The sequence below is a fragment of the Balearica regulorum genome, chromosome 2 (genome assembly GCF_011004875.1).
Source record: "Balearica regulorum gibbericeps isolate bBalReg1 chromosome 2, bBalReg1.pri, whole genome shotgun sequence".
In the NCBI taxonomy this organism is placed as follows: Eukaryota; Metazoa; Chordata; class Aves; order Gruiformes; family Gruidae; genus Balearica; species Balearica regulorum.
Genome location: NC_046185.1, coordinates 123,808,243 through 123,823,236, shown reverse-complemented (window position 1 = coordinate 123,823,236; position 14,994 = coordinate 123,808,243). Strand labels below are relative to the sequence as shown.

General features: G+C 39.4%; 1 protein-coding gene across 6 annotated transcripts in view; it reads left to right on the top strand.

Moving 5' to 3' along the window:
• RBMS3 (RNA binding motif single stranded interacting protein 3) overlaps positions 1 to 14,994 on the top strand; it is a 715,580-nt gene that overhangs the window by 690,688 nt on the left and 9,898 nt on the right. Inside the window, exon 14 of one of the 6 annotated variants that reach the window (XM_075745773.1) lies at positions 3,770 to 4,752. The exons of the other annotated variants lie outside the window; for them this stretch is intronic. Coding sequence (XP_075601888.1) covers positions 3,770 to 3,811 — 42 coding nt within the window. The 3' untranslated portion in view covers positions 3,812 to 4,752. Of the gene's footprint in view, positions 1 to 3,769; positions 4,753 to 14,994 lie in introns of those variants that run through there. 6 annotated transcript variants of the gene reach the window in all.

The window sequence follows — 14,994 nt, the reverse complement described above, 5'->3', positions numbered from 1 at the left end:
AGTTGCATGTGAATTTAGTTTGAACAATGTTCAATGTTTTTCACACTTTAATCACAGTGACAAAAATAACCTGTGTGATGGGCAAAGGCCTGAACCTGCAGATGCTCGCAAAAATAATATTCCATTGAATTTCACTGCCATTTCCCACAGTGTATCCCACTGAAATTCAGTGCACAGTGCATTTCACAGTTAATCCACATGGCTTATCAGATGGTTGGCAAGCTGGTAGCCTAAAGGTTTAAACTTCCTCTAAGACAAATTGCCAGTGCTTTTGAGGTATCTTTCTTATTTTCAACCAGAAAGAGCTGCCTGTTCAGGGTTCACTCATTTGTGAAGCAAGGTTAAATGAAGGAGCTAAAGGTACAGTCTTCATACACTATGTAAGACACTGGGATCCTGTATATACAGTCATTTCAGCCTGAAGTTCTCAAAAAAGGGTAAGCTTTGTTCCAATGATTTACAATTCCATAGGGAGCTGCTGATGGCAATAACCTCTGTGCCCTCAGATGGTATTTTATTACTTGTGAGTTATGGGCTATTCTGTGTCAGTGCTAGAGCACTGTAGAATCCTCTTGCTCCTGAAAGACTCAATTTGGGAGGAGAGTTCTGCTATAACTAATATTTACTATGAAACAGCTCAGTCAGCACATTTCATTAAATTGTAACAAGGGGTTTGAGAGCAGCTGCATCGAGTGAATTTGGGAGTTTGCTGAATTGAGTTGTTTTTCTAGCAAGGTAAATGAACTGTTGAACACAGCGGATTTCTGCTGTGTGGCAGATGAGAGCTGCACCATGTCGGGATGGGTCCAGGGAGCAATCGTATCTCAGAGGCACATCCTTTTCCAGTCCCATGGAGACTACTTTATCCTTTGGGAATTGTTATGGCTTTTGAATGTGATAGGCACACCTGTATGCTCCTAATTTTGCCTTTTTATTTTAGTAGTTGTGATATAGCAACAGACAGTTTCGTAAGAGTTTAGTATCTAAATGTCCAAATTATTGCGCGTTCGCCAGCCTGTTTTCCTTTGCTGTTTCTCTTGAGGGTTTCCCTCAAATCAGTATAATATTCCTATGATGCAAACTGATTTCACTGATGCAAAAACTTGGTCTTGTGTTCTCTAGCCTGCTAACCACTGTTGTACACAGGGGTTACAGTATAGACCAAAGATGGTCTAATTTCCAAACTGATTTTTTTTTTCCAACCACTAAGGCACCTGGCTAGTCCCTTCCTCCCGTACTGTTTACCCTGATTCTGCTCTGCTGCCAACCCTTCCCAGCTAAAACACCTGCACTAGGCTAAAGTATGGATTCTAGTTGTTCTTTTTTCAATGGCCATTTTTAACAGTACTAATTGGAGTCACTAAAACAGAATAATGAGGTAAAGTGAGTATTTGGCTATGATGGTATTCCCACGGATGGTCTTGCCCAGTCTATCCACAGAGTCCAAATTGGTGGTCAGATTATTAGTAGCCAAAGGTAATTTTCTAGCAGAAACTATTTTGCTGCCTTTCTTTTAACATGCAGGTGCTCCTAACTAGCTATTAGTAGGGCTGATTTCCTGTGGAGATAACGGACTTTTCTCAGAAACATTAGTTTTCTGGTAATAAATGGCTGCTTCATCAAGGTGGCCATAATTTGATTCATTGTATTTTATTTCAGTTGAGGCATTCTACTTTGATGTAAGAAGAAGGATATCTTTTTTTCATGTACACTTTCTAGAAGATTAATTGTATCACACAAAGTTTATGACTAAGTAGAAAATAATACAAGTAGCAACAACATCAGATTTCCTTGATATGTTATGGTACATAGGGAAATAGCAACAAACTCCCTTCAGTGTATGGACATTGGTTGAATAAGGAGGTTTCCTTATTTTATTTGTATAGCTTCTGCCTGAACTATTGAGAGCAGAAGACCACTGACCTTCCTGAAATTTCTATCCTTTGTTTAAAACTGAACGTAATAGCATTGGAAATCAGAAAGTGATTGATGGAAAAATTTAAGGTAATTAACCTGCAACAGAAGGCAAAGAAAAGAATGATACATTTCAAGGCTTATAAATCCACTTTCCCTTTTCATTAATTTTCATATAAACGTCATGAGGAGCATTGTAGTTTCTTACGTTTCAAAAGAGAAAAAATATGGCTTAAGCATCACAGCATCATTTTGAGTTTATTTTTAATATTAGGATTTCTACTTTATTGCATACACTATTGGATATGTGTTCCAAGGAATGGTAATCTATGATTGCAATTACAGGTCTGGCACAGAAGTATAAAGGATTAGTGTCTCTGGCCTGTAATTATTCCATAGAGATCTTTGTAGGCAGAGTTAGGCCCATTGCAAACTAAGAAATTGCAGCCCTTACTGTTAGTTTGAAGCACTTCTTTTTTAGGCAGTTCGGTATATGTAGCTGTGAAGCTTCTGTGGAAATACTTTAACTCCATCTGTACATATCATGCAGATTTCTGCCAAACATTTCTTTTTTTTTTTTTCCCCAAAGTACAAGTGATACAGGAGGGAGTCTATAGCATTTGCTATTGCTCCCAAACATAACAGGACTCCAGTCTTTTGAGAGATATCCTGAGGCAGAAAACAACAGACAAATAACAGCAGCAGCACCTATATTGCATCTTATATTCTCAAAGTGCTTTCAAAACATGAAATAAACCTTATAGCACCACTTAAATAAATAAGCAAATTAATGCAAGACCTTTGATTTCCTTTGAGGAAAATCAACTCCATACAGTGTAGTCTTTCGTATAGCATGGACAGCAGCTCCTATTCCAAACCCAGGGATGGCTCAGCTGTACATTAATGTAAGCAGGACTTTTGAGGCAAAGCCCAGACTCTTGGTAGATGGACTGCTGTAAGCTGTTCTAGTCATGTCTGCTGAACTAATTAGCCCCTTCTTCCCAGTAAGAAAAGAGTAGATTTTACCAGTTCTGGTTAGATTTGGCTTTACTCCTTACCTCTTCATGGTGCCTAGCATTGAAATTTATTTGCTTCTCACCAACTAATCTGTAATAATCTGTCCTCTATGATAATAATGAAAAAGATTGTAAAGTAGAAGTTTGCAGTCAACTCCATGTTCTGAATTCCCATGCCAAAATACATTATGAATGTCAAATACATTTTGGCATTTATATTTACTTGAGTTCACCAACAGTATGGACAGCTGTGCCTTGGTGGTTGTATTTAATGGTTTTAATCTCACTCTGTTTTCATCTTCACGCTCTGTGTAGTCTTTTTCATGATCCTTCGCAACAAGCAAAAAGTTCCAGTCCTGAGGCTAGGATGACAGTTAAGCAGATGCTGTTTCAGTTCACAGTTACAATTCCTTCAAGGCTATTAGGGGATATTACGGCTGGACAGGCTGGCAGACCACCCCCCACCACCACCCTTCCCATCCTAAGATTAAATTCATCGTCCCTGACATCAGCCACTAAGTGAGAAGAATCCGCAAATGCCCTTATTCAGCTTCAGGAATAGTCAGTTTTACACTTTGTAAATGTTAACTCTGCTAATTTGTATGTTAGGAGTGAGGCTTGGGAGTTCAGTATAACACTGGTACGTCAGCAGTGATCCTGCTTTGTAAGGTGAATCATGCAAATTCCTATGATTTTAGAGGTGTTGATATAAATTTATTTGGTGGAAAAATGGCCACTTTGTCATCTCTGTCATATTCTTGGACAAGAAAATCTGTCGTGCAGTTAGGACTTTCTCCATTACAAATATTTTGCACAGCACTTAATCTTTTTTTTTTTAGTGTAAAAGGAAAGTAGAAAGGGGACATTTTGCTGATCCATGACTGCCAATGCAAAATGAAGATGTCTGAGCTTTCCAGTCAGTCCATTTGCCAAAGCCAGAAATGCATCAAAGAACCAGAAAGGACAGCCTAGCCTGGAAATAAATACTCTGTACGATCCTCCTGAGAAGAACAATTCTCAGACTGGGCTGCGGCATTTAGGAGATGCCAGGCTGTTTTCCCCCATCCTGATAACTTGCCTGTACAGGCTGAGGTGCACTTGTGCAGCATTTGTTCCTTTTCGCATGAGTGGAGCAGAGGGATCAGAAAAGTACACTGAAAACTCCTGTTAGGGCCTGTGTAGAATTTTTTTAAATATACGCATTTAGGAGAAGTTAAAGATGATTGAATTTCAGTTTGATACCTGTAGATGGGCTTTCTCAGCTGTGATTCTTATTTTTTCCCAATGTTGTATGTGGCATCCATGCCTTGTCACCAATGACATTTAAGAGAATATGTTCTCTCAGCATTGCCTGGTGATAAAAGAAAGGGTCAATGATGTTTTCCAAATTCCCAGTGTTTCTTGTGACTATTCTTTTAAAGCAGATGGGGGAAAGTGTTACAGCCTTTTCTTCTATTCCCAGGTGGATCTATCTGAAGCATTCCCAAGTATCTATAAAGAAGCAGTGGTGTCCCATAGAGATACCCTAATACAGATTTGGAAGAGTGCATGAGAGTCTCTCTCCTGCTGGTCTTATCGCTTATTATAGTTTTGCTGTCATCGACAGTAATATTTCATTAATCTGTCACATGGAATTCCATTTGAGAGGATGTAGTATGTTAGAAATTTTGTCAGTTTTAATGCTCAGCAGTGATTAATAATATTCTGTGAAATTAATATATTATTAAAAATATGTCTACAGCTCTGACTATGTGTTATGACACATTTGGAAGATCTTGTCCTCTCTTATAACACCCATCTCCAAGCTGTATTCATTTCATTTGCCACTTGGAGTATGTATCTTGTAGCATTTTCATGCTGTAAGTATGCAGCCATTGAAAAAAGGAATGAAAAAATGTCTCTAAACTTTGTGTTTCAACCAGGTATAATTCTATGCAATCAGGATTAAGCATGCAGAAATTGCATATTGAAACATCTTAGTCAATATTCCAGAATATCCTTGTGCAAATTCAGCAGTGCATCTCTTACTACATTTTTTTGTTTGATCTCCTTTATGATGAATAGCTCACTGGTCTACAACATTTCCTTTCTTTTGGCTGAAATGGTTTTTAAATGCACACCATTGCAAAACTTTCCTTAAAGCCAGTCGTGACCGGGACTTTTCTCTTTTCCATTTTCCTGTTTCCCAGCCTTGCCTTTTGTCATCTTGAATTTGCCTTTGGGCCAAGACTCACCCGTGTTTTTGAGCTGGATGCAAAGTTTCACAACCTCTCACTTCCCATCCCAGGGAAGCACAGCTCAACCTGGTGGTAGGGTAATGCTTGTGAGGGGCACGGTAATACATTGCCTGGATGAGAGCTGACAGTGCTCTGAGAAATATGACAGTACCTCTGCCCTTGATCAGGCTTCCATTTGAAAGTTTTCATTTTGGTAATTACATCCTTCCCAGATAGTAGCCGTAGTCATTGATCATACTAATATCATTATAACTGATTCCCGTAAGTCACCTTTTAAAGACACTTTCTTTGGTTTCTTTCCCCCCCCGTATCTTCTTTCTCTGCAGTCACAGGATAAGACTTTTTCTGTCTACCCTTCAACTGATTGATTAGAAATGCCACATACTTCCTTTACGTATGGCCTGGTAATATACACATCACATTTCTTCCCTCGGGATCTTAATCAGAACAAGTAATGGCCTTTAGCTTTTCTCATTAGCAAAATGGAAAAGCACCATACCCAATCCATTAGAAATACAGCATTGTAATATGAGCTTATAGAAAAATGGCTGTGTGCCAGCGGACATGGAGTGAGTTTACCTTAAAGGATTTTCAGAAAGAAAAAAGGAGGAGGAAAAAAAAAAGTCACCCTTTCTGTCTGGCAAGCAAATGTTTTGAGCCATAACTTATCACGCCTGTCTGTCAGGCATTTTGCTGTTGCTCCTTAAGTGCTGTTTGGACAGCTCTGTCATATAAAGAGCATTCATAAGGAGGAAATATGGGTGTTTGTACATGTATTAATGTCTTCCCCAATGCTGATTCCCTTCCTGGATTATCCTTCTCGTATTCCATCTCCTCCCAGAATTAGAGAGAGCGGAGGCAGTTGGGAAGGTTTTGTTACGTTTTGCTTTGCTTTTAATTTTTCACAGAATGTGCTAATCTGAAAAAATGTAACAAGAGCAACCATTATGGCATACTCGTCTGTCAAGCATTTACCTGAGACTGCTGCTATGATTTTTTTAGCCCTGTCGAAAACTATTTACAATCAGTACACTGAGAGTGAGGACAAGACTGGTTAAGAGGGTTTTTTCCCCACTGAAGTGAATTGCTTTTCATTTGGCCTGGACTTTATTAGCCCTAAAAAATATTAAAATTCATACCCCAGTATTTGTGCTTATACTGTCCAGAACTGAAAGTGTGTGTTAAAGCACAAATCTGTACCGATTGGTAATTTTATATAATTTGAAAGTATATGGGCAGACTCTGTCTCCTTTGGAAAGCCAGGAATACAGAGAACAGCCTTGGAATGCTGCTATTCCGCCAGCACTAAACCACATCTGTTTTATTGGCCCCTTAAAGCATCGCTAATGTGATTCCTGGGAAAACAAGTACTAAGCACACCCATAAAGCTGTATTAAATAATGTCTTACGGTGAATTGGTGCTTGCACCTTTTTTTTTTTTTTTTTTTTTAATACACTTCAGGTTTCCTGGGTCTTAAGTTGCTCACCTGTACAAAGTGAGATTCAGAGCTGAAGCATCAAGCTAGCATTCTTGGCTACTTCACTTATGGTTCATCAGCTGTGCTGATCACATTTTCCCAACAAAATAGAGCATCCCAGTACAAGGTAAAGAAAATAGTACAGTGAAAAAGCATGAAAGACCTGCACTAGTCAAAAATGGGAGACATTCTAAAGGGATCTCTCTAGGACAGTTTAGGGATGGAATTAGTTATTAGATGACAAAACAGGAAGGCTTAAGGTAAGGAGAGATGACTGGGTTTTTTTTAACTATTGGACTTTTTTTTCCTTCTTTCATTTTCTATTTTGTTATTTTGCTGGTTGTTTTACTTTTGTGATATCTTTCCTTTTCCCCTCCCTCCTCCTCTTGTCATTTGGATGAAATGATGACAAATTGCGAGAGATTCTGTGTAATTTTTACCACAGAGTAAGTTTAGCAGTTCTACACTGTAAGCAACTCTTCACATGGTAGACAAGCTCATGATGTGGCAATACAGTTCAGTCCACGTAGCCAGCACCATGCTAAAAGGCAAGGTTTCTCCTTCGGTTATGCAGCCCTGGAGCTGATGTGTCTCAGAGATCCTGCCACAGCTGATCATTAAGATACTCATGGGTAGACTCTGTAATATTCTTACTCAGTCACACTCTATCAGTAGAGCACTGACATTAATTTTATGGGGATCTTTATGCCATAAGAATTTCAAGAGCTTGTGGAAAGTGGGAAAAGGAAGCCCTTCAAAAAATGCCACCTTCCACAGCCCTGCCAAGTAAGGAAAGCTAATGATCATGTAAATAAAGATTTTAACAGACCAATTTGTATGCTAATGAGAAGCAATATTTTGTACTGCATTATTTTAAAATATAGTACTTGAAATGTGTTGGCCACCAGCCATAAAAGGTTAGTATTCTCTGTTATCCCCACCCTTTCTAAATATGAACATGGTTGATTCTTTTGCCCAAGTTACAGATAGAAGAAGAGCTGGCTAAGCAACATATATGGTTTCCAGTTTGTGGGAAATTCATCTTATGAAATTTGGTTTCATTCTGATCTATCTTAAAAAACTCAAAACAGAAAGATTCTCCCATGAGCCAGAAACTCAAAACGAAATTAATTTTTTGAAACAATGGTTCATGGTGTTTCCAATACAAAATACACTCTGCAAGATCCTGACAGCTGCCAACTGGTTTAACATCCCTCTCAGTTGCTCTCCTGCTCCATGTCAGCTTTCAGGCAGCAGCTGCAAAGCACTCGAAGGATTTCATGTTCCCGGGCAGCCCTACCATGTCCGATGCTTTGGGCAGGCTTCCAGATCTCTTAATGAGTCGGCTTACAGGTCTGTTTACTGAGGACCAGATTAGTCCTGGGAGCCAAGTCGGAAAACCCTAGGAATGTTGCTTTGGGCAGGGGACATGGTGGGATTGTCCTGAAAGAAAAGCAGGGCACCAGCTCAAAGACTGAAGGGAACTGCTGGTTCCCAGGTGTGCAGGAAGAGGCAAGGACATCCTAGAGCTTCACCCAAGACCCAGATGGAACTGGGGCTCCTCCCAATTCAACCACCCCAACTCTGTGTTGAGCAGCCTGGAAGCCCCAAGTGCGTGTTTTGCAGGACATTTGACCACACACACCTGACAGCAGGCTGATTTTCCTTGCATCCTTAGGCATAAGGGCCCGGCATTTCCCAGGGGGAATGTGTTTCCCCCTGCCTAAGCCTGGACTTGCATGTTCACCGTCAATACAGGAAGGCCAGCTTTTGAAGCATGCCTAGTGCCACTGTTAGCTTCCAGTGCGAGCCCCAACAGGAACCACAGGCAATGTCTGCAAGATATTTTCTGCTCACTGAATTGGCAAGTTCTCTTCCATCTCTAGATGCAGGGTACTTGTAGACAGCTGGTTTTTTATGAAGTTTTGAGAAGGGTGGTTTTTTTCTTTTTTTGTTTTTTTAAGCCAGTGATGTCCTTCATTAGTTTACCAAATATTTTGGATTCTAGAGATCTTTTAGAAACAAAGGACTGAGCAATACCATGCTTTAGCTGCTCTTAAGAACGTCCAAGGTGTGCTTTGGTGGTGTAATGCTATTATCTTAATACCTTACACCTGTCAGGCATGACCACGTTTTCATGCAGGAGGTGATGACATTCCTTCTATTTCTAGGATAATTAGAAATACTAATATTCGGGTGACTTTTGGTGCATTTATACTATGCTTTTTTCTTTTTTTTTTTAGCTTGCAATTGTCCTTCTTTCATTTGCTTCATTCTTGGACAGTTGACCCAAGAGCTGTTCACTCTTATGTCTGGTCTGAAAGAGCAAATGGAAGGTGTATGTGATTGATGAGCAACTGTTATTTAACAAGTCTAAACAGTTCTCCTGTTGTTTTAACAACTTCATCCATACAGTATGGACATTTGCACACAGTAGTCTGCTTCTCTTTAGACTCTTCAAATTCATGGAGATTTAATAGCCTCTAGAAGACATGTTTACCTCTAGAAAGCAATTATTTGTTCATATAAATGGATATGTTATTAATAATAGCTTAATGTTCTCATGTGTTGAGAGTTTCACTGGCACATTTATTTATTTACTTACATTGAAAATATTTAAATGTACAAATCAGTCTTACTTCATCTTACTAACAGCCATTCATCAGGGACTAATTGAAAGAATTGTATTCAGAAGGAAATTCCTAAGAATTTCCAACCGAGGGGGTGCATAGGGAATTTTTATGTCAGAAGAAGCAGTTACAATTCTGCTGCATCATCCCTTTATTCATCAGGATGCAGGATCTGAAAGAAGAATATAAATGTGACAGAATCTCAGTGATTACCAACCCTGGCTGACCAAGACTGATACTTTTTTTGTTATGATATAGTCACTATCCCCTAGTTCTATATAGGGTGCTGCAGACAGGACAGCCTGTGATAAATCATGCACTAACTCATGCTCAAAAACTTGCCCCGGAGATCTCATAATGTACATTCACAGAACAGGCACATAGAGGGTATTAGAAAAAATAATAAATACCCGTTTTGTAGAGAAATGGATAAGAACTGAAGAATTAAGAATTGAAAGCACAACAAAACACCAGTCTTGGTCTTTGCTTTAAGCATAGGAGTAGTCTTGGTCTCTTACAAATGTATCCATCAGACCCATGGCATTCTTACCATTATGAAAAAAAGCAGGTTTCACATCTTGCGGCTATTCATATATGCAGTCATACATAGAGAATCAATCTACATTTCTGTACAGCCTCAATGGATCCCTGCCTACAGTGGAGGCTTTGTCACAAGGAAGACAAGAGTGAAAATACCATGGGCGTAGGTACACTGGCGTGGACTACAAGGATCATTGACACCCTGAGGTCAAGTTCCATAGCCGTGTATAAACTGATAAACATAATATGAACAACTTTTTATTAAGAAGTATTCCTATAAGAAGTTTCACTTGCCTTTAATGAAAGATATAATCAAAATGGGAACTTGATTTCCACATCCTGATGGGTTTTCCTTTTTTCTCCCTTTTCAGACATTGGGGAGATATCTGAAAGCAGTATGATACTTTCACCAAGTCCCTTTCTAATGGCAGCCTTTGGACTCTAAAAAGTAGTTAAAACAAATGAGCCAGTTTTTATTTATCTGTTTCTACAGACATTCCTGGAGTGCTGTTTGCATTAACTGCAGTTTTTACAAACATGGGATTTTGTATGCTAGTGAGAGCATGGTGCACAGCTGTATGTGGTGATCTGACTGTTCTCACATTTGTTTACTCTAAATAGTCTTTATCTGATTAGTCCTGATCACTCTGCTTTAGTAGCAGGCCTGAATTTCCGAAATAAAGAAAAGACCTGTTAGCTGTGGGGGGTTTAGCTCATCTGTGCTGTTTCTTCCATACCTTTGTATTACTCTGATTTCCAAAGGTAGGGATTTGTGAAGGATGCTTAGAACTCCTGAAGAGAAAAGGAGATTAGTTTGTAAATATAGTTCTTGAATTTATTATTCTCTCTACCTTCATTTAACTTGCTCAGAGAATTAGGTAACATCTCATTAGGAAGGTTGAAAGGGAAGTGATAGCCAGTGTTCCTAAATACATTTGTATTACAGAGCAGCAGGGAAGGAAGGTTAAATCTTGTAAAGATTTCTATTCTCTGCCTGAACAATGAGTGCAGTAGCCCAGTGATGGAATTTTGTTGAATGACAGTGCTATTCTTGATAGGGCTATGGTAATTGTGTGGTAAAATAGCATTATATTATTAATATTTTTTAGGCCAGGCTGATAATTATTAGCAAAAATATTGTAATATATGGAAAAACTCCCTATCTTTTATTCTCACATTCTTTAATTGGGAAAAACTAAGATTAATAGCAGACATTGAATAATTACAGGATTGAGCTGGAAAATGAGAATGCTTCTGGGCAGCAAAAGATGTTTGAAGTTTAAAGTAAAAACTGTGGTGGCTGGATATTATATTTCATTGAACTGCCACTGGCACTGATGAACTAGATGGTCCTTTTCTCTTCCTGAGTTCCTACGTCTCCATGCCAGACTATGGGATAAGAGGACACAGCAAGACAATGTTCTTTTCTGCTGGAGAACAGGGTATTTTCAAATGAGAAGGTGGAACCGGGGACAAAAAAGCAGAAGTTTTATTCTGTATTTTATTAAAGTTATAACCACTTCACAATGGTCAGAGAGAGATGCAATTTTTGTACTTTTCAGGGAAAGAGATTTGAAAGTGGGAGGGCAGATTTCCTTCATGGAAAAAAAAAAAAGATGATAAAAATAAATCCAGCCAACAGTCTCATTTCCTTCAGTTTTCCAGCAATGCAAATGTTTTCACATAATTATGTTAGTGATGCAGTGTCTAGACTTCTCAGATGGTTAAAAAAAAAAACACAAACAAACCCTGGCATTAATTCTGAGAATCCTAAAAAGCTAAGTCATTATCACTGTGCTATAGCTCATGCAGTGATATGAAACCACAAATAGTCAGTGAAGACCAGACTCTGGAATCCTTGCTCATTTAAGACACATGGGTTAGCATTTTCTTGCATAAGACGTCCCATTGAATCTCCCTTCAGCAGGCTGCCGCGGTGCGAATGCTTACCCACATATGCTGGTGCAAGGCTTCTGCAATTTGGCTCTCACCTTGATTGAAAAGGCTCTGGTCCTTCTCAGGAGCATGGAGGTTGATGAAATAAGGAAAGCGATCTTTGATTCTTGCAATAGATAGATACATATTTATATAAAACCTAAGTGAAACACCAGAAAGCAGCATTTGCAGATTGATTTTACAAAAGGCCTCTTCTTGAACATTTATTCCTTGCTCATTGACCCCTGTCCTTAGTAAGCCTACTAATTCTGAGTAAGTGGAGTTCAAGGTTTCAAAATCTACTGCAAACTTATGTGTTAATGTCTCATTTTGTAAATTCTTTCCGATTTTCTTTATACCAGGAAACTTACTGATTGTTGATCAGGTTATCAACTGTTGTCACTCTGTAAAATCTCACAGTACTCATAGTGGCCAAGAGAGTTAATGTATATCCAGTAGTCACCTTCTAATCACAGCTGTGTTATTTTATAGGCAACAAGACCTATAAATAAAACTGTACTTTAGGGTGGTTTCTTATACTTTCTGTTAATGATGACCTTCAGTGTGTGGCCAGCCTTCTGGCGGTGCAATTGAAATTGGTCTTGCAAGAAGCACTCTTTCATGCACTGTCTCCATTGAAATTCAGTAACTAATACCTGGTGTAAGAGGTGTTTGATATGTATCATCTCAGCTGTTAGGCACTTGCCTGACTCTGCATTAGCCAGGGCCCAAGAAAGGCAGACCAGAGGCTTACTAGCGCAAATGAATAAATGGACATTACCTGTGCCATAGTCTCAATGTAAAAGCTCCTGCAAATTCCCTGCAGGTCATTCAGCTCTACCTTTGATTGGTAAAACGTATTATCCTACTGCAACATGCTCCCTCACTCTACCTGGTGCAGGCAGCTGCCTTCCTCCTGTTCCTTTCTTCCCCATGCCTGCCACCTTTATGGGTTTAGTGTTTGCTGCAGGCTTAACAGGAGTCTAGCTGGAGCCAGGCTGGGACACCCCACTGTTCGCAGATCTGTGAGAACTGATGTTGCCCTCTGAATTAAACATGATCCTTCCCACAGTTTTGTGTTGTCCCCTCAACCCACCTTCTCGTTCATTTGTTACCTCCTTTTATTTAACTTTTTGTAGCCACCCAGGGCAATATCTGAAAGGAGAGCAGAAGTGTAAGTGTATATTACTACTCTCTCATTTTCTAGCTATATATTTTTTCACATACTTAAGCAGTTTCAAAAAGGTAAAAACAAAAATCCCACTGGACAAGGTGTGAGTAGAATTGTTAATGCAGCATATAGGCTAAATTGGTGCCTTGATAAGTGCAGTCTGAATCAAGCAGTCAGGCATTGTAAAGCATGCGTTATATTATAATACTGCACGTCTGTGCTGACAACATGCATTCCTTATACTGTATAAAGAAAATAATAGTTTACAAACAAATTAAGAGCACTGTGCCACCAGCAATGTATCTTTTTTCTTTCTGTAGTAGAAATTATCAGCTTTTAAAGGATCACAGTGCCAAAAAAGCTCACTTATACCCTCCAGGTCCATCATCTGTGCCTGTAAAGTCACTATTCATTTTACTGTCAGAAATAAGCAGTTTCTACTTTTGGACCCACAAAACCTGTACAGTTGAGGAAGAATGAACAGTGTTTTCTTCTGCCTTGCACATACTTTGTTGAATGACCGATCACATTACAGCTCAAGAATCTTTAATCCTGATGGAAACATATGACAAAGAAAGAATGGATTTGGATTTTTCAGATTCTCTCATTTCAGTGCTTACAATACTAATATTTAGTGGAATTAGCTGGGTACTGCCAAGCTGAGCATGTGAGTCATGCTGTCTCTCTTTCACACATACATGTGGATAAAGAACTTTGGTGAGTGTGGTTCCTGGAGAAAATAAATCTCAGTGATGGTCTTCTGACATAGATGTCGTCTTTGTTTGCCATCTGCCTGCTTCCAAGTTACATTAGTTTCTTGAGATAGACGGGAAGCCATGTGCACACTGTGTTCATCTAGAAGACCTGTGGTGCCCATGTTGCTGCATCACTACAGAGTCCTTCAGCTAAGGGATGTCCTTAGAGCAGAATATTCATCCTGGGTGGTCCTAGGCAGGGTAAATACAAAATGTTTAACTTTTCTTCTGAATCTCATTCTTTCTGAAGCTCTTTTCTGCTTCCCAGCATGGGCAACACTTGCTCCAACCCATCCAGAGCACATTTTTTTACAAAATAGCCGGGTAAAGTATCTGGGGAACCCAGGGAGAGACAGCCAGTGTGTGCTGGGTATGGAAGCTACTGAAAAGCCATGTTCAGGAAGCTTTCTGCTAACAACCAGCTGTGAATATTAATGACAAGAAATTCAACTCTAGCATTATCCAAAGCCATTGATGTAAGTACTGACACCAACATTGTGCCTTAGCACTGTATAATCTTTAATGTATTTATCCTGTGAGATCAGAGAATTAGGATTATGTAGTTCATAAAGGAAAGAAATACATGTGAACTTGATTGAGCTAATGTCAGTTATAACAAAAATTAATCTGTCCTCTTTTTTCATTATACTGTTAGTAAACAAACTAAACTAAAGCAGCTTCACAGTGCTAGGCTTCCTGTGGTGAAAACAGATCCAGCAGGGCAGACACTCCTGAATTCATGAGGTCTCAGCTGGGACTCCCTGTGCATGTGAGGGGACTTTTGATGCTTAAGACCAATTGTGTATCTCTGGGAATTAAGCCTGAGTTGTTCTTTATAATTTTGTGAGATTTTTTACAGAATCATAGAATCACGTAGGTTGGAAAACACCCTTAAGATCATCAAGTCCAACTGTAAAACCAGCACTGCCAAGTCCAACCACTAAACCGTGTCCCTAAGCACCACATCTACAGGTCTTTTCAATACCCCAAGGGATGGTGACTCAACCACTTCCCTGGGCAGCCTGTTCCAATGCTTGATAACCCTTTTGGTGAAGAAATTTTTCCTAACATCCAATCTAAACCTCCCCTGGCGCAACTGGAGGCCATTTCCTCTTGTCCTATCACTTGTTACTTGGGAGAAGAGACCAACACCCACCTGGCTACAACCTCCTTTCAGGAAGTTGTAGAGCGCAATAAGGTCTCCCCTCAGCCTCCTTTTCTCCAGACTAAACAACCCCAGTTCCCTCAGCTGCTCTTTGTAATATTTGTTCTCTAGATCCTTCACCAGCTTCGTTGCCCTCCTCTGGACACACTCCGG